Source organism: Podarcis raffonei, chromosome 11, assembly GCF_027172205.1.
Source record: "Podarcis raffonei isolate rPodRaf1 chromosome 11, rPodRaf1.pri, whole genome shotgun sequence".
Taxonomy (NCBI): Eukaryota; Metazoa; Chordata; class Lepidosauria; order Squamata; family Lacertidae; genus Podarcis; species Podarcis raffonei.
Window position 1 is genome coordinate 1,120,952 of NC_070612.1, and position 18,606 is coordinate 1,139,557.

Sequence of the window (18,606 nt, forward strand, 5' to 3'; positions counted from 1 at the left end):
GCAGCTCCGGCCAATGGCGAGGGCGCACGCGGAGGGGGCCGCTCCCCGGTCTCCTAGAGACCAATGACAGCCGAGAATGGGTGTGACTGGCTGGCAGCGCGGCCAATCGAGGAAGCGGGAGAGAGAGCGAGCCTGAGGGAGGCTGAGGGAGGGGGGCGGGGCGGAGCGGAGGGGGCGGAGCCTCTCCCCCTCGTTCTCCAAAGGGAGCGGCGTCTCGTCGAGATGGGCAGCTCGCGGGGCCAATAGGCGCGCGAGGGCGGCGCCGGAGCGGGCCGTTGCTAGGCAGGGGCGGGCGCCCGTCCCCCGCGCCAGAGGGCCCGGCCGAGGGAGGCGGGCGGGACGGGACGGAGGTGAGTCTCGCTCGGAGGGGGAGGCGGAGGGGAGGAGGACGCGGCGGCGCCCTCCGGGGCGAGGGGCAGGGGGCGGGGCTCTGGCTCTGGCCCCGCCCCTCAACGCCCCCTGGAAAAGCCGAGTGGGCTCCCCCCCCGTGGGTAGATATGGGGGGGGGACTGGAACTCGACCCCCTTCCTTGGGCCGGTGGGGGGGGGAGGACGGAGAAAGCCCCCCAGGGAATTTCCCCCCTCCCCACTTCGCCTAGGCCGGGCTCCCATTGCTGGTGGGGGGGGGGGGCGTCCTGGCTGCAGGAGGGGGGAGGACGACCCCCCCTCCACGAGCAGGGCAATTGCGGGGGTCTCCTGGGGGGCTCTGGGGATGTCGCTCCCCCCAGCCCCCCAAACTGACAAGATGCCTCTGGACGCCTCCCCCGCCCCCCCGTCCCAGCTGGAGGGCCTTTTCCAGCTGCCAGGAGGGGCGAGAGTTGACTTTCCTGCTGTGTGGGGGGGGCAGGGGGCGGAGAGGACGACCCTTCCCTTCCTCGAGCCCAGCCAAACCCCCCCCTCCTCTTTTGCCCTGTCCATCCTGATATGATGCCCATGGACGTCTCCTCCGCTTCCCATTCGGGGCACCTCCCCCCCCCCAGTCCCAGCTGCGAAGTGGGGCAGAGCCTCCCCTCGCCAGGGGCGTCTGGGGGGCCTTTGCCAGCTGCCAGGAGGGGCGAGAGTTGACTTTCCTGCTGTGGGGGGGGGCAGGGGGCGGAGGAGTGGGGAGGGGTCTGGGGGCGGCCGCTGCTGCCGGCTCCCTCTCCCCTGGCGCTGCTGCCTGTGTGGGCACCGGGTGGGCATGGCTGGCGATGATTCACCCGGAGTGTAATCATGACATTTCTGCACGCTGACTCCCTGCCGTCTTTGTGTCGTCGCTGGCGTCTCTGGAAGGGTCCCTCTGCCCGCCCGAGCGAGCGCACGGCATTCCTGCCTTGCCTGCCTGCCTGCCTGCCCGCGGGTGCCTGTGCGCGCTCCAGCCTCACTCGCTCACTGCTCGCTCCCGCACACTCTGCGCGCCTTGACCAAACTTGGGCTTTGAGCGCTGCTGCTGCTGCTGCCACCACCACGAGTGACTCCCTCCGCTGATATGCCAGCAATTCTGCTCTTCTGGAGCCGCGTGGAGAGGTACCCGCTTTCTCTTCTCTGGATCGGGACTCCGCTCTCCCTGCCCAGCCTCAGGCAGGGGATGCGGAAGAACACCCTCCTCCCTGGGGGTCTGGCACCAGCTGCATCCCTTTGGGGTCGGGGCCAGGCGGCTGTGCCTGCCTCTGGTTCGGTGGTGGGTCAAATGCCCCTTTGTTTAGGGGGCAGAGGAGCCGCTGGCAGCTCTGGGGACATCTGGTCCCCTGGTCCGGTCTGGGCTTCTCTGGAATCTCAGGGGAGGGCTGTGGATTGTTTGAGAAGGACCATTGTGTGGCTGTTGTTTGCTTTTTTTTGTCTGCCTGGGGTGGCCGCTGGGTGTTGGGGACTCTGAAGCGGACCAGGTGATCGGGGAGTGTGACCGGGAGGGATCCCTGGACAGGGATCTCTCGGGCTCTTCCTTGTGGCTGCTGCTGCTGCTGCCGGGGCTTCGGATGGACGTCCAGCGGCAGCCGAGAGTGGCTTTTGGAGCAGAGCGGCTCCCGGGTCGCCTCGAGCTGCTTCTTTGCTCAGTGGTGAGGTCTCCTGCTTACTTGCGCTCACTTGGGCGCCAGAGTTTCAGGAAGTGGAGTGACTGCATGCGCAGGTGCTAGTTAGACTCGGGAGTCAGCGTGGGGCTGGTGCTTTTGACATGTGTTTCAGGGATGGATGCTGTAGGGCTGCGGACGCTGAACTCCACCCAGCGCCAAGCAAGAGTCACTTTCCTTGGCGATCTCTGACACTGGTGGACCTCGCAGGGATGGCGTTAGCTTTGGGCCGGTTGTCTCTTGTGTGGAAGCCTTGAAGTATGCATTTTTTTGGGGGGGGAGAGGGTTTTCGAGAGGCGGACTGTCTCCCCACTTAGGCTTAAGAATTTGGCACCTTCTTCTCAAACGCCGTTCATTGAAGATGCCAAGCCGACTCCTGATGACTCTGGGGGCTGAGTTGGCCACCCATTCCCTGCCCTGTTCTGTCCTTCAGGGGGGAGGATCGCCAACAGGCTGTCCGGCGTGGGGCTGTGCACCTGCTGCTCAGTCTCCGAGGATGAGCAGAAGGGCAAGAGACCCCCCCCCCAGCTGGGCAGGAAGGCTGGTAAGGTCTGCTTTTCAGTCGGAGAAACCAATTAGAGGCGGAATCCTGACTGTCGAGTGATTTCATTGAGCATTTTCTGTGGCAAGCGGTGAGGGAGGGGGCTGCGGGAAAGCGCAGGAAGGGAAGCGTCTGGGAGGCTGCTGCCTTGTGAACCGCCGCTGCTCCCCAAATTCCCTCTGTCGGGGGAGCCTTTCGCCCTCTTCCTGAACAGCTGGCTTTGGAGTCCAGGTGTGCGTGGTGGGTCCAGGTGCCCTGTCCGGCTTGGCCAGCTCTTCCTCCTGGCTCTGGGGAGGGGGCTGCTTTTGGAGCCTGGCTGCCGTGGTGAAGGTGCCTCTGCCTCCATTCGTGGGCAACTCTTTCAGCGGCAGCTGCATCTTGGAGCTCCAGGCCCCGCAAGCCATGTTCCGGATCAAGCTGGAGCCTTTAAAAATGAGCGCCTGGGCTATGAATGTGTTTGTGAAGTTTCGGTAAGTGGCTGGCCGCCCTGCCTTGCCTGCTTGCGTTTGCCACGCTTGGGTGGTGGTCTGTCTGCTGGCATCCATCTTTGTCTCGTGTGCGGCGTCTGGCATCTGCTGTGGAGGGCGATGGATGGGGAGCTTGAGGAGGACAGCCTGTGCCTCTCTTCTGCCCCCCCCTCCATCGCTCCCTTTGCCAGAGGATCAGAGGGGCTGATGTCTCCCTGGCCGCCTGACCCAGCTCTGACATTGCCCAGGGTGGGGGCAGGATGAGGGGCTGGAGATGCATATTGATTGTGCTTCAGAGGGACCGGATGCTTAGTGGGTGGTCTTGGGGGTCCAGATCCCTTTGCAAAGGGGCTGGGCTGGGGTCGCCTTGCATTTCCCCTTTGGCTTCCAGCAGAGACTGAGTCCAGACTTTTGTGTGTGGATTTATCTGTGGAAAGGGCTGGTGTGTGTGATTTTGTGTGCGTCTTGGGGGGGGGGACTGGGCTCCTGCCCCCCTTCCGCTCGAGTAGGGCTGTGCTACCCAGGGATTCCTGAGAAGCACGCTCAGGCTTGCGCTGCTGAAACTGTGCATCTGTCTCCAGGTGGGAGGGAGGGGGTTATCCAGGGACCGAGTCGTGTTTTACCAAAATCTGTGTGGGGTGCTGCTCCGAGAGGATGGTGGAGCCGCACGGTGACCTATGAGGCTTGGCAGTCTTCCCTGCAGCTTGACGTCAGGCAGCCCCCACGCAGAGAAGATCTCTCTGCTCTTGTGGTGCCTGTCAGAGGGGGGCCCTTCCACATGCCCTTCCGAGCTGGGGGAGCTGCGGGCAGGATCGGCCCTGCTGGGTCACTGCTGAGGCTGGGGGAGTCTCTCCTCGCTTCCCTTCCACCCCTCCTTCCTGCATTGCAAAGGTTGGGCTACATATCCCTTAAGGGTCCCGTCTGAGTCTACGGTTCCTCCTCCAGCCCCCCCTTTCCACCAGTGGAAGCCCAGGTGGTTTGTAGTTCAGAGGAGAAAGAGGAAGGGGACTCTATCTTCCCAGCCCTCCTGCCCCTGTACTTGTCCCCTGCCCCATCCAGGTTTGCCCAAGGGGGCTTTGCCCCACTGTGCCCTATGAACCTGCCCGCTGCCCTTTAACCTAACGCCCAGGGTTGCTTATGCAGGCGGGCCGCTCAGAGGCAACCTGCGCATGGCTGCTTAGTGAGCCACAGGCCCCTGTGGTCCAAAGTGGAGCTGGGCTCTTGGAGGCTCCAGAGAAGACGTAGAATTGTAGAAGTGTAGAGCTGGAAGGGACCCCAAGGGTCATCCAGTCCAACCTGCTGCTTGACTGGCGATCCCCCGCGGTGGTCAGGAATCCCGGCCAAGAAAGGTTGTGCCAAATTTAATTCTGCAAGGTGGCACCACCCCAGACAGGCTGGGAGCAAGGAGATGCTCTCCCCTTAGAGCCTGAGTCTATGCCTTTGTTCCTGGCCCCTGCTGGTGGGCCGGAGCCTCATTCCTGTGGGTGAAGTCCCTGTCGAGCTGAGACTTGGGCAGGGAACGTCTGCTCCAGCAGCAGCTTGTAACTGTCGCCGCCACGGATTCCGCATTCCTTGCTGCCAGTGTGTTCCAGAGCTGCCACCTGCCGCCAGGTGAGCTGCTTGGCCTGGGAATGCCCTCCCTCCCGATGCAGCCTGGCATTTCATGCCCACCTCCCGTGGGCCGCCTTGTGCGCCTGCCCCCTCCCTCCGTGGCCCCGCGTGTCTAACAATAGAAACTCCCACCATGATGAGTGGGGCTGAGGAGCACCATCAGCGCTGCCCCCACCTGCCGGAGCCTTATTTCCAGCTAGTGATCTCACTAATTAACAGAGGGAATTGCTGCTTCTGTGTCAGCCACTCTCTTTCTGCCTCCCGGCTTACCCTTCAGAAGATGCTTCTCCGGGAAAGGGCTGGGCGTGATGTGTGGGGGTGCTCTGGGTGCCATGTGTCAGCAGCCGTGGGGCTGGCGGTGGAGGGGGCACCCACAGTGGGCCCTTGACCTTCTGCCCGGCAGAGAAGGAGGGCCTCAGCCGTGCGGATGCAGAAGGGGGCGTCTTAAGGGCTTTGCCTGACCAGAGGGGTCTGCAACTGTGACGTCAGAGCCAGCGTTGGTGTCGTGGTTGAACTGTGGGACAAGGGCCCGGGAGAGACCAGGGTTTGAATCCCCACTCCGCGGGGTGACCTTGGGGGCTGGCCCACCTTGCAGGGCTGTGGTGGGGATAAACGAGGAAAGGGAGATAAGTAAACGGGGAACTTTGGGACCTGGCAGGAGTCTGCTGGCTGATGACCGTGACCCTGTCCTTCTGTATCCCAGAGCAGCTTCAAGATTTCCCTGCCGCTTATCCCAAACTGCCCCACTCTGCCCTGTGCTTGTCCTGTCATCTCCTACGGAACTCCCTGCCCCAGGAGGCAGCGGTGGCAAGCCACCTAGAGGACTTAATATGATAACTGGGCAGGTTCATGGAGGAGGGGGCTATCGAGGGCTTCTGGCATCCAAACCCCAGTTGCTGGAAACCCCAGGAGGGGAGAGAGTGACTCTTGTGCTTGGGCCCAACTTGCTCATTCCCATAATGGGCACCTGGAGACCAGGATGCTGGACTAGGTGGGCCCTTGGCCGGATCCAGCAGATGCTTTTCTCAGGTGCTTACAGCAGGGAGAGACCCTGGGCTTCAGAGACCCAAGTCTTTGTCTTTTCTGGCTGCAATCGCTCCGTCAGCCTCAGTTCCCCATCTGTGAATTGGGCATAGCAGTGACTTGCTTCGCAGGCAGGAGACCTGACCTGTTTCAAATTAAAAGTGGCTGCAGGTGTTTCATCCTGTGACCCCAGGTGCCGCTGGAGCCTCTTGGAGGAACTTGGGACAGGGGAGCGCTTGGTTGCTTTGTCAGAGAAATGTTTTTGGTCCACCGGGGTCGGGTGGGGAGAGGGGAAGGAGGGCACTGCTGGTGTTTGGGAGGCTGGGGTGAGGAACTCCCCCAAGAAGCCCCAAGGAACTTGGTGGGGTGGGAGGCCATGAGCGGAGCAGGTAACAGGGAGGCGGGGGCCGAATGGGAGACTTTCTTTCCTGCTGCGGCCTCACGTGTGACCTTCACAGAGCTGTTCAGTTTTTTGGAGGAGGTTGTTTCCGTGCTGTGTGTGAATCTCTTGGCAGACATCCAGTCGATGGTTGCTAGGGCTGGAATGGGTGCAGTCTCTGTGAAAAGACTCCTGCTTTTGTGTGTGTGTGTGTGTGTGTGTGTGCAATCTATATATATAAAAATGTGATATAGGGAAGACTGTGAACTTCATCAGTCTAGCAATTGAGTGGGAAGGGGGTGCTTTAGCATTTCCTGACAAAATTCCCCCTCAATTCCCCCCTGCTTATGCAAAGGTCGTTGGGGACCAGTTCTGATTGGGAAATTTGCAGGTGGGGCAGTGGCTGAAGCAGCTCCTCCTGCCCCTGCCTGAGACTTTTGCATCTTTGGGTGGGGGTTCTGGTTTGGCCCAAGATGGCCAGTCGCTGACCTGGCATCTTATTTGGAGGTCAGGGTGTGATGTGGCCATTTCAGACGCTGGGATGAGAGGGACAGGCAGGGAGAGTGTTTTGTGCATGTTGGTGAGAGAGCCCTTGAGGTTCATCAGAGTTCTGCAAACAGCGGAAAGAGAGGGGAAGTAGCAACAGGAAGCTGGATCCCTGCCTGAATTCTGAAGTTCTGCAAAGGAAGGAATTTGGAGTCTTGGACTCCCTTTTGTGAAGGATTTTGTCTGCTCTGGCACCTGAAAACCAAGAGGGCTGGGCTGGACGTGGGTCTGAGACCTTTGCGTGGGGTGGACAGCGAGAAGCTCACCAGCTCTGGCAAAGAGAGACCACCGACCCTTAGATCTGACATGCCCCCTCGCTTGCCTGGGTGTGTCCTCTCTGGGTTCCTGGTCACTTCCTCTGGCTTCCCTCTGCAAATCGCAGGCTCTCCTCTCGCTTCAGCCGGGCTGGCGCTTACTTTTAAAAATAACTACCCCCCCGCCCCCCATTGCAAGATGTCTCTGTCTAACAGCTTCATCCTCTGCCGTCTTTCCGCTGGTACATGGTGGGAACATGTCCCCGCGTGAACTCCCAGTGCTGTATTGTTCTAAAAAGTTCTTTTAAGGCAATCTGCAAAAGCACAGAAGGGAGAGAGAAAAGCTGCGGGAAGGAATCCTTCCTTGGCTAATTAACCTCTCGTTCTGCTTCGTTATGAAGCCTGCTTTGAACACATTCTTCTGCCCCCTTCCACGCTGCCCCTGCCTCCTTCCTCCCCTTTTTGGGAACGCTGAGACCGGCCAGGCGCTCGGAAGGGCCGCCTGCCGCCTCCCTGGCCGCACGCTGCCCTCAACATACGCACAGCAGCTGCTTTTCCGCTGTCCGGTCCAAGGGCCGCCAGTTCTGCCCTTCCCAAGGCTCCTTCCCTGCACACCTATTTGTGGCCTGGCAAAACCGGCCGCCCTCTCCAGTTACAGCGTCACGTGGGGCTGCCTCCAAATATCAACACCGTCCCCCCCTCTCGCTCGCTCTGCATTCTGCCCCTGTGAACTGTGCAGCAGGAGGGTGAGTCAAGCGCCTTAAAAATCCCTCCCCCAACCCAAGCTGCTGGCAGATCCAGAGGGGCAGCGGCTGGCAAAGGTCTGAGAGGCCTCCCCCAGGACGCGGCCTGGACGTCGGGGCGCTAGAACCTCAAATCCCACCCCCGGTAGCGCAGGTTGGTGCTGAGCTAGCGGGCAGCTGTGTGGACTGACTGACCGGGGCTGGAGGGGGTGTGGAGGAGCCGTTCAGTGGTCAGCCTGGAGTCCTTTCTGACGCCCCCTCTCCCTCTTTCTCCTCTCCCTCCCCAGGAATAAAGAGTCTGCGGCGGCGGCCGGGACCGTCTCCACCACCAACATGGGGAAGGACTACTACAAAGCGCTGGGGATCCAGTCCGGAGCCAACGAAGACGAGATCAAGAAGGCCTATCGGAAGATGGCCTTGAAGTACCACCCGGACAAGAACAAGGACCCCAACGCGGAGGAGAAGTTCAAGGAGATTGCGGAGGCCTACGATGTGCTGAGCGACCCCAAGAAGCGGGCCGTCTATGACCAGTACGGGGAAGAAGGTAAGCGGGTGGCCGGGTCTCTTGGCTGGCCAGTGAGCTTGCGGTTTATTTGGGTGGGTGGGTGGGGGTCTAAGCCTGCCTCCTGGCCACAGTCCCTCCCTGCCTTGCTGCAGGCTTGCAGGGCTCAAGACACCCAAATCCAGCCTCTGGCCTGATGTGCCAGAGAGAGTGTCTTGGCCTGCTTCCCTGTGATAACCTTTGAAGGGCACCTGTGGAGGCACCTCACTCACCTGTGTGGCAAAGGTGGCTAAGTGGGGAGGAAAGCCCCCTTGTGGGCCTGGGGTGTGAGAAAAGCTGGCGGCAGCTCCCTGGAGAAACTGGCGCTTTTAATGGCACTGCTTGCAAGGACTTGGTTCCTCCCGGAGTGTGTGGAAATGCACTGGCACCATGATCTGTGGGTGCAAACACCTTCCCTGTGGCATAATTGAGGCTTGGCTCATGCCTTCTCCTTCTCCTCCGCTTCCTTTTCAGTACATGCTGCCGTGTGTGTGTGAGAGAGAGAGAGAGAGAGAGAGAGAGAGAGAGAGAGAGCCTTTCCCAATTTTAGTAATAGCTCCTTGTTTCATAAGCAAACCCAGGCTGTTGGCAGGGAACATGTCAGGTTCTGCAGGAGGAAGGGAACTGCTGGGAATAGCAGTGGCGTTAATCAGCCCGTCCAGCCCAGGACTTGCTGAGCAGAAGGTCTCAGATAAACAACCTCCAGCAGAGTTTATCCAAATTCTGGCCTGGAAATGCATGTTCTTTGATGGGAACAAGTGACACGGATTGGGTGGATTTGCATGCATTTGCTCTATGTGAATCTAGCTTCTGGAGTATAGTTTGCAAACTAATTTGGAGGGGCAGCAGGGGACGTTTGGCAGGGGACATGGAAACGGGTTGGGGGGGCTCCTGGGGGTGGGCCAGTAGCTGATGCCGTGACTTCTTGGGGCGTTCTGCTGGCTCCTTCCCTCTCTCCTCCACCTCCTTGCAGTTCCGCAGTTTCTCTGCCAACTTAAGGGCTAGTCTTCTTTTTTTAACGTGTGACCAAAGTGCGGCGAGGGGCCGGAGGAAGATGGGATGCTCTCCCGGGGAAGCTTTGAGATGCCAGAAGGAGCATCTGGCTTCCAGCTTTGGTCTGGAAATAAAAGCCGGGATCTGGCAGGTGTTCTCTGCCGCCTCCTGGGACTTGGGTGTGTGTCTCACGAGGTCACCGTTGTGATTGACAACGTGAAATTGCTGTAATTTCAGCTAAAAGCTGCCATTCTCTTTCCTGAGGGAATAAGTGAAGTCCTTAGAAGAACCCGGCCCCATTTAGATGCTTTCTCTCTGGGATCCAGTGGTTATGGGATTAAAGTGAAAGCCCTGGCTGCTAAGGAGGGAGGGAGGGGGCAGGTCCTCTGGGAGGCCAGAGAGCTCTCTTGGCCACGCTCCGTCCTCTTCCCTGGTGGGGCCAGAGCTGTGGAGGATGCTGCGCTAGAAGGTCTTGCTATTAAAAGCTTTGCAGCTGCAGGCTGGCTGCTAAATGGGGACCCAGAAAGTGCTGGCCTGGCCCTGCTCCTCTTTGCAGCCTCTCAAGCTCCCTGTTCTCTCCCCAAGTTCTGGGCTGCTGGCACTCCTGTCTCCCCTGGGCCCTTTGTCTTGCCGCCTGATCTCCTCTTGGGCTTGGAAGCATCCTGCTCAATCTCTGTTCTTGCAGTAACCCTTCCTCATCTTGTGGCTTAGAGGGGAGGAAGCCCCCCTGCCTGCACACTTTATGAATCATGGAATTGCAGAGTTGGAAGGGACCCCGAGGGTCATCTAGCCCAACCCCCTGCTATAATAATAATAATAATAATAATAATAATAATAATAATTATTATTATTATTATTATTATTTATACCTCGCCCATCTGGCAGGGTTCCCCCAGCCACTCTGGGCAGCTTCCAACAGAATATTAAAATACAATAATCTATTAAACTTTAAAAGCTATTCAGGAATCTCAGCATCCCCGACAGGTGGCCACCCAACCTCTGCTTAAACACCTCCGACAAAGGAGAGTTCACCACCTCCCACAGGAGTCTGTCCCACTGTCCAGCAGCTCTTACCGCCAGACAGTTGCTGCTCCAGATGTTTAGTCAGGATCTCCTTCCTTGTAACCGTCTTTGTGCTGAAGTACCAAATTATGCCAGCTGTAATCTCAGTTTCCCTGTGTGGTCTGGTTAGGCCATGGGGAACGGGGGTGTCTGGAAGGCACTTTAAGGGGGTACCTGAGCGCTCTGCTGAAAGGCAAAGGACCAGCGCCCTGGGGTCACGTATGGCTTCAGGGTCCTGCCCTGTTGGGTTCCTGGCCCTGTCACTGGGGAACCTGTGAAGATGCTGCTGGATGAGGCCAGTGGCCCATCTCGCCCAGCCTCCTGTTGTCGCTGGGACCAGCCAGATGAGAAACCCACAAGCAGGACCCGCGCATAAGAGCCCTCTCCTCTCCAGCAGATCTCCTTCAGGAATCCTGGAAACGGATTTCTTAAGGAGGCTGGGAGCTGTAGCTCTGTAAGGGGTAAACTGCAGTTCCCAGGATTCGTGGTGGTGGTGGTGAAATAAGAAACTAAGAAGCGCCTGCTGGATAAGGCCAATGGCCCACCTAGTCTATCTTTTTTTAATAATATTTTTATTAGGAATTTTGACATAACAGTTTATCAGAAAAAGCCATCCTCCTTCCCCACCCCGTTTTTCCCCTCCCCCCTCCCCAAAAAGAAGAAAAACCCACCCTCCTCCCCTGCCCCTCCAGACTTCCCTCAGCTCCTCTCTCTGGTTTCTCAGCACATGCTATTCTCTGCATATTATAAAATTGTAAAGATCCTTAATTTATCTATCTGTATATTACCAATAAAAAGTTTGTGAATGTTTATTCAAAACCTGCCAAGGAGTCCAGTTCATTTTGTTGTTTCTTTAAATACTTTGTAAAAGGTTCCCATTCTTCTTTAAAGTCACAGTTGTCCTTGCCACGTAGGGTGTGTGTCAGTTTCGCCAATTCCGCAGAGTCCATCAATTTCCCTTGCCACAGTTCTTTGGTCGGGATTTCCTCATTCTCCCATCCTTGTGCTATTAAGACTCTTGAATGGCCCACCTGTTCCAGCGTCCTGTTCTCACAGTGTCACAGGAGCCACTCTCCTCTCCTGTGATTCCAGAAACTGATATTCAGGAGCTGTGGAGGCAGAACAGAGCCGTCCTGGCTAGGGGCCATCAAATGTGCCTCCAGGTTCTTGGCCGGCCAATTCAGGCTGCCCAATCCTGCTTCTCTTAGTGAATTTGGTCTGTTTGTAGCACTCCTTTCCAGAGCACCTGCCTGACTGTCCCCCGCTCTCTCTCTGGTTCTGTTTCAGGGCTCAAAACCGGTGGTGGCTCATCGGGCACCTCTGGGAACACCTTCCACTACACCTTCCACGGAGACCCTCATGCCACCTTCGCCTCCTTCTTTGGGGGCTCCAACCCCTTCGACATCTTCTTCACCAGCGGCCGCTCACGGGTCTTCAACGGCTTCGACCACGACGACATGGACATCGACGATGACGACGGTGGTGACCCCTTCAGTGCCTTTGGCCGGTTTGGCTTCAACGGGCTCAACGGCGTCCACCGCCGGCACCCGGAGCCCATCCACATGCGCCGGAAGGTGCAGGATCCTCCCGTGGTCCACGAGCTGAAGGTGTCCCTGGAGGAGATCTACCACGGGGCCACCAAGCGCATGAAGATCACCCGCCGGCGGCTGAACCCGGACGGCCGGACCATGCGGACGGAGGACAAGATCCTGAACATCGTCATCAAGCGCGGCTGGAAGGAGGGCACCAAGATCACCTTCCCCAAGGAAGGAGACGCCACTCCCGACAACATCCCCGCCGACATCGTCTTCATCCTGAAGGACAAGCCGCACTCGCTCTTCCGGAGGGACGGGACAAACATCATCTACACGGCCATGATCAGTCTGAAAGAGGTGCGTCTGCGGGTCGAGGAGGGCGGGGTAGGGGCTCTGCGCGTCCCCCGTGGGGCTGCTGGGGCTGCAGACAAGAGGTTGGCACAGGAAGGCAGGGGCTGGTGGCAACGCTGCTGTTTGCTGCCCCACTCCGTCCTGGCAAAGGCTGCCTTTTGTGGGGGGAGCCCCTTTCCTGTGTTGTCCAGGATTTCGGAGGGTGCGGTTCCTTCGGGATAAAGGGTGCGCTGGCAGCAAGGGCTGTTTGACAGCGCAGCTGGGAAAGGGGTGGGCTTTCCTTCACGGGACCGCCTCTCCTGGTGTGTCCCATGGAGGACCTTACGGTCTTCAAACAAAAGCATCTTGGAGGTCCCAGGCCACAGGGAGGTTAGGCTGGCCTCAACCAGAGCCAGGGCTTTTTCGGCTGTGGCCCCGATCTGGTGGAACGCTCTGTCACAAGAGACCAGGCACCTGTGGAATTTGACATCTTTCTGCAGGGCCTGCAAGACAGAGCTGTTCCACCAGGCCTTTGGCCAAGGCACAGCCTGACCCCCTCCTTTGGTCATCCTCACAGAACTCCAGCCCAATGGTTGCCATTAATTTGATTCATTTGATTTTAGAATGAACTGATTTTAGAAAGTTGTATTATTTTACTGTTGTTAGCCGCTCTGAGCCCGGCTTCGGCTGGGGAGGGTGGGATATAAATAAAATATTATTATTATTATTATTATTATTATTATTATTATTATTATTATTATATTCAAGCAGAGGGTGGAAGGCCTTCCGCCAGGGATTCACCGGCTGTGATTCCAACATTGCTGGGGTTGGGCTGGATGACCCTCGAGGTCCCTTCCAGCCCGACAATTCAGTGATATGTGGTGAAGCAACATGACTTCTCGGGAGGAAGCTTGATGCCCTGAGGGGTGCAGGCAGGCAGGCAGGCTGGCACCTGTGCAGCTTCCCAAAGAAAGAGGATAGCCTACCCTAGAAGGGGTTGAAGAACCTCTGCATTGCTGAGGGCTGGACTAGATGAGCTTTGGGGGTCTCTTCCAACTCTGCAGTTCTATGATTCCATGAATCCCACAGAGGCAGACTCCAGTAGGCCTGGGCAAAGAGAGGCAGAGCGAGGGCAAGCCTTCCAGATGCTGCTTCCTGCAAAATCAGGAGATGAAATGGAATTGAGACATGTAGAAAGTTCCTCGATTCTCCCCTTTGTTTGAAAGATGCTGCAAGGTCGCAGCCGTTAAAGGAAACGATAAGCCTGACTTGTTTACCGCCTCCCCACAGAACGGGCCTTTGTCTGAAGGAAACAAATAAAATAAGCCTTTTGTTACAAGTCTGCCCTCCTCTCCCGATTCCCCAGCTTGTGTGTAGTTCAGTCTTTGCACAACCTTTGAATCTGGCTGAGCCTTGTGCTGGGTGCGTCTCTTAAGGAGAGAGACGGAGGGCAAGTTAGGGGAAGGCAGGATGCCTCTGGCGCTCGAGAGGTGGGGAGGGGGCTCAAGAGGATCCCAATGGATCCCCTGAGTCTTCACCTTTTCCCCCTCTCTCCCACCAACACCAAATTATTCCACGCTCTCACCCTTCCCAAACAATTGCATTGGCACACAAGCTCCTGCCTTTTTCGCTGCATCAGTGCTTCCCAAACTCGGGTCTCCAGCTGTTGTGCAACTACAACTCCCGTCATCCCTGACCACTGGTTCTGCTAGCTAGGGATGATGGGAGTTGTAGTCCCACAGCAGGCGGAGACCCCAGTTTGGGAAGCACTGTGCAGCATACAGGAAATACATTGAAGAAGCTGGCGTAGGGATCAGGCTGTGATGGTGGGACTGGGTCACAGCCGCTGGACCCCGATGCCTGGCCCCCCAGCTCATGGAGTGGCCTTGGGCACCCTCCTCCCTCCCGGCTTAAGCTGCCTTGCAGGGTTGTTAGGCAGACGAGTGCCCTCCCTTGGAGAGGCTGGCAGAGAGAAGGAGGACTTTCTGCAAGTCTGTGGGGGAGCTGAACTGCATAGCAAAGCCTCTGGCTCCACCTGCAGCATCTCCCTGGCCTGGAAGTCATCTAGCACTCTGCGCGGTGTCAAGAGACAAGTGATCTTCAGCCTCGCTATGGCATGAAAGGGGCTTTCCAAGGAAGCTGCCCCCCTCCCCTCTCGCTCAGCGGCAGAGCTGGACTGGCTTGCCTGAGGGCTTCCGGCCTCAGTGAAGGAGAAGCTTGTCTGGTCTTCTCCCCCCCCCCCAATCTCTCCCATTCCTAGTTCTTCAGCTGGCCTTCCTCCTCCAGCTTTTCCTCTTTGGGTGGGAGCCAGTCAGGGCCATTTGGGTATCTGCTGTGAAATCTCTCTCCTTCGCGCTCGTTGGCGGGTGAAGCCCCAAGGCGTGTGGATTTTCCCGGAGATACTGTGGGCTGGAACAAATTTATCCATTCCTAAAAGTCTGCGGGTGGCTCCTTGGGAAGGGGGCGGGGGGTGGAGACACAGCGGCTTCCAAGCCGAAACACTGATAATTCTGGGCTGGTGTGTGGGGCCCTGGGATACGTCTCTCTGGACTCACAGACCTGAGGGAGAGCTTTATAGGGGTCTGAACAGGACAGAATGGGGCTGGAAACAAGTAAGGCAGCTGCATCTCTTTCTCCGCCTAATAATAATAATAATAATAATAATAATAATAATAATAATAATATTTTATTTATACCCCACCCATCTGGCTGGGTTTCCCCAGCCACCCTGGGCAGCTTCCAACAGAATATTAAAATACAACAACCTATTAAACATTGGCATATGCAGCCTGGGGCACTGCCAGCCAGCTACAAGGTGCCACCAGGACCAGGGGATCTGAGCAAGCTGACCTGGGCTCTTGTCGCAGCAGCTGGGCTTACGTGGAGGAAGGTGGGACGGGACTCCTTCTTGATGCAACATCTCGCTGTTATTTCATCCTTTGAGTGCAACATCTGTCTCCCAGGAAGGAGGCTGCATAAAAGCAAGCCCATTGCTTGTTGTTAAACTATGGAACTCACTTCCACTGGAGGCAGTTATGTTCTGAAGGCTGCCTTAAGGCCACGACTTCATGTCCCTAGTTAGGAGCTGCCTCTGATGTACCTGGGGAAGCCTAGCAGACCTGCAGAGTCTCTGGGGAGACAGAGCAGCCCGGAACCTCCAGCCTTGCTGCTCAGGGTCTCCTCGGGAGAGAGGCAAAGGGCAGCCTGGGCTGGCTCCATAGTGGAGAGACTCGGCCACTTTTATGTTCCCTGCTGTACAATTATCGTATTTTTCACTCTATAAGAAGCACTTTCCCCCCCCTAAAAAGTAAAGGGAAATGTGTGTGCGTCTTATGGGGTGAATGCAAGCTGCGCGGCTAAGCCAGAAGCCAGAACAGCAAGAGGGATCACTGCACAGCACTCCCTCTTGCTCTTCTAGCTTCTGGCTTACACCCCTCAGTCCCTTTCCCCACCTCCTGGAAAACCCCCCAAGAGCCATGCTCCCTTTAAAGAGCCGTGCGGAGGGTGTGTGTGGTGCTTGGGGGCTTTTCCCCGTGAAAGGGAGCGCTGAGCAGAGCCTGGGATGCATACAGGCTCTGCTCAGCACTCCCTTTAAAGAATATTTTTTTTCTTGCATTCCCCCTCTGAAAACTGGGTGCGTCTTATGGAGCGAAAAATACGGTATGGGGGATAGGGAGAGACAGGAGGGTGCCGAAGGGAGCGCCCTGCCATCTTCCTCTTTCCCCACACAGGTCAGGGTCAGGGCAGATCCTTTGGCCGCTCTCTTTCTGCGTTGGTGGGTAAAAATAGCCCTGGTTGAGGCCTGTCTCTGCTGCCTCCGCCCTTCCAGACCATTATTGTTGAAGCTGGCCGGAGGGGATCCTCGAAAGTTTTAACTTCCTGGAAGTAGCATGCACCCCCCCCCCCAGGACTGAAAGCCGAAGCCGCCCCCTCCCGCGACTCTTGCTTTCATGAGCTTTGGAGGCCGCTGACTGCCAACCGGGCAAAGGCCGCTGTGTGTGCAACAGCTGAGCAGGCGCTGGAAGTCACGGCCGCCCCCCTCCAGTTCTGGTTCCCTTGCTGGGGATTAAGCCGTAAAGCCTGTCTAAATTTAGCCTGTGCTGGCTCATTCGCTTGGGCTCTGTGCAGGTTGCAGGCTGGAATTTCATAATTCTGCCCCCCAAGATGTTTCCTTTTCTGATCCTTTGGGGTGGAGTTCAGGGGCGACATAATAGAAAGGTTCTGAAAGAAAGTGCATTTTTTAAAAAGCAGGTATTGTGTGCACCTGGCGGCTGTTCCCTGAGCCTGCTAAAATAAAGTTGTGCTGCTTTTTATTATCTGAGTCTTGATATCTATTTTGCATTGGTTTAATTTTCTAAGCATTTAATCTTCTCTCTGTTTCTTGGTGTTTGCACGTCACCCGTACTGCTTCGAATTGTGCATGAGCAACGCTTCTCCTCCTGGTTGCAAGCCCTGCGGCTGGCCTAACCCTGCCTTCTCCTTCTCTTGCAGGCCTTGTGCGGCTGCACCGTCAACATTCCCACCGTGGACGGGCGCGTCATCCCGCTGCCCTGCAACGACATCATCAAGCCGGGCACCGTGAAGAGACTGCGTGGCGAGGGGCTGCCCTTCCCCAAGGTGCCCACCCAGCGCGGGGACTTGATCGTAGAGTTCAAAGTCCGCTTCCCGGACAGAATAGCCCCCCAGACCCGGCAGATCCTCAAGCAGCACCTCCCCTGCTCTTAGGCCCCCCCTCCGGGCTGGACGGCCCCCCGGCCTCTCTGCCAGGCCGGCCACCTTGCCTTCCGAGCAGCAATACTTCACGCACGGGTGCTGCGGTCCACTCGACCTTCGCGATGCACGGGGAGGGGGAAGCGCCCTGGCTGCCCACCCACGTCCTCCTTTTCCAAGAGACGCTCTGACCTGGCTTGTGTGCGCGCTCCCTCTTTTGCCCCATGGCCCGGCTGGCACCCACCCACCCGCTCTCTCCCCCTCTCCCTCCCTCTTGAGCCTGGCACAAGCCTCAAGACCCCTCTCGCCGCTCCTGGAGGGTTTCTACCGGGCAGTTTGACAAGCAGCCGGCTGTCGGAAGCACCCGGGACGTGGCTACCCCCAACCTACTCCGGTGTAAATAGGACCCGGACTTCTCTCCTGCTTCCTGCGGACGGTCTGAGGACCTCTCTAAGCGACTCTGTGCTCTGGCTGCCGCTGGACAATGTGCCAAGGAGCTGTCCGATCCTGCCTTGCAGAAGCAGGGCCTGTCCACACCTGGACTGGGCCCCCATGGTGCCATTCCTCCGTCGCTGTGTGCCTCTGCGTGGAACGGAGAAGGCCTGCTCCTGCCCTCTGCTCCTGCGCCACCTTCGCTTCGGAGCCCACAAGACGTCTGGGCTCTGCGGAGCCAGGCCAAGCTCACCTGCCTGGGCGACTCTTCCAGCTGGCGCGCCAACCTGCCGTGTTTGCCATGGAGCTCGAGGCCTGCTTGTCTTGGCGGCTCCTGGTTTTATGGGTTTTTTTTATGCTTAATAGAAATTTGCAAGGGTTGCTTTCTACTGTCCGGTGTGCTTCCTTTGAGCACTCCGGGGATGGGAGAAGCCGGCCTGAGAAGGGCGCAAGCTACGTAGGCCTCAAGGTTCAGAGCTGGGGTCTGAGGAGAGGTTTGAGAGGGGTGTATGTGTGTGTGTCTAGGGGCACAGGGGTGCCATTTTTCAGGGAGATCTGGAAGGGCCAGGCCAGCGTGGGGAAGAGGACAAGAGTCACCGGGAGACCTGCTTGTGTGGTGCTTTATTTTAGAGGCTGCATTTTAAAAAACTTTTCAGAGGGACATTTTCAGAGAAGCGTTTCTTATCCTCTCCAGCTGAGACTTTGCTCCACCCGCAGGGAAGGGAAGTGGGCTTGACTTCCAAAGGGTTTTGACGCTGTTTTGCAAAAGCACCCATTCTCCTGCCCCCCCGTAACTCCCCCCCAATGTGGTGCCAAACATGGTGCCCCCCTGTAAACCCCCCCCAACGTGGTGCCAAAACCTTGGGATCCCTGACTTCTGTTTTGCCTGTCCAGAAGCTGCTTTCTCTGACTTGAAACGGGGGCGCCTGTCTGGGCTGCCCACAGCAGTGCCCTGGGGGGTAGGAGTGGCGGCGAGCAGAGTGACCGCCCGCTTCAGCCTGGCTTTTTTCCTGAGCTGACCCTCGACTTGCCCTGTGGTCGGGCGGAGAGTCTGGACGCAGCACAGCGGCTGCTGCTGCTTCCTGTATAGCTGTATAGAACCTCACACTTTGGGTCCTTTTAATGTGCAATTTTTCTCTCCGAGGAGATTAAAACTGTTAATGCACTGTTGAACTTACCAACCAGTTTGAATGGTTAAGACGATGCCTTTCTTTGCCCCCCCCCGACGTGTGTGTGTGTGTTTTAAAACAAATACAAAAAAACTCAGGCTGCTGGTGGAGGTTGGCAGGGCTGGCGGGTGAGAGCGGGGCTGGGAGGAGCGCCTCTGGGGTTTTTCTCCGTTTCAGGGAGACCTCGAGTGGTTTTATAGCGGTTTTTTTGTATTTCTTTATT

The 18,606-nt window shown here is 57.5% G+C and overlaps 1 protein-coding gene across 5 annotated transcripts; it reads left to right on the forward strand.

Annotated features, from left to right (window-relative positions):
• The first annotated feature begins 314 nt into the window (after positions 1-314).
• On the forward strand, positions 315-17,138 carry DNAJB5 (DnaJ heat shock protein family (Hsp40) member B5). 5 transcript variants are annotated; one of them, XM_053408173.1, is made up of 4 exons: positions 315-350; positions 7,899-8,155; positions 11,495-12,099; positions 16,564-17,138. In XM_053408173.1, the coding sequence occupies exons 2-4, from the start codon at positions 7,945-7,947 to the stop codon at positions 16,795-16,797; spliced, it is 1,050 nt and encodes a 349-aa protein (XP_053264148.1). In that variant the 5' UTR covers positions 315-350; positions 7,899-7,944; the 3' UTR covers positions 16,798-17,138. The 5 variants fall into 5 exon arrangements, with proteins under 5 accessions (XP_053264148.1, XP_053264145.1, XP_053264147.1 ...); XM_053408170.1 differs by lacking the exon at positions 315-350 and adding an exon at positions 1,118-1,505; XM_053408172.1 differs by lacking the exon at positions 315-350 and adding an exon at positions 1,867-2,035.
• Positions 17,139-18,606: the final 1,468 nt, after the last annotated feature.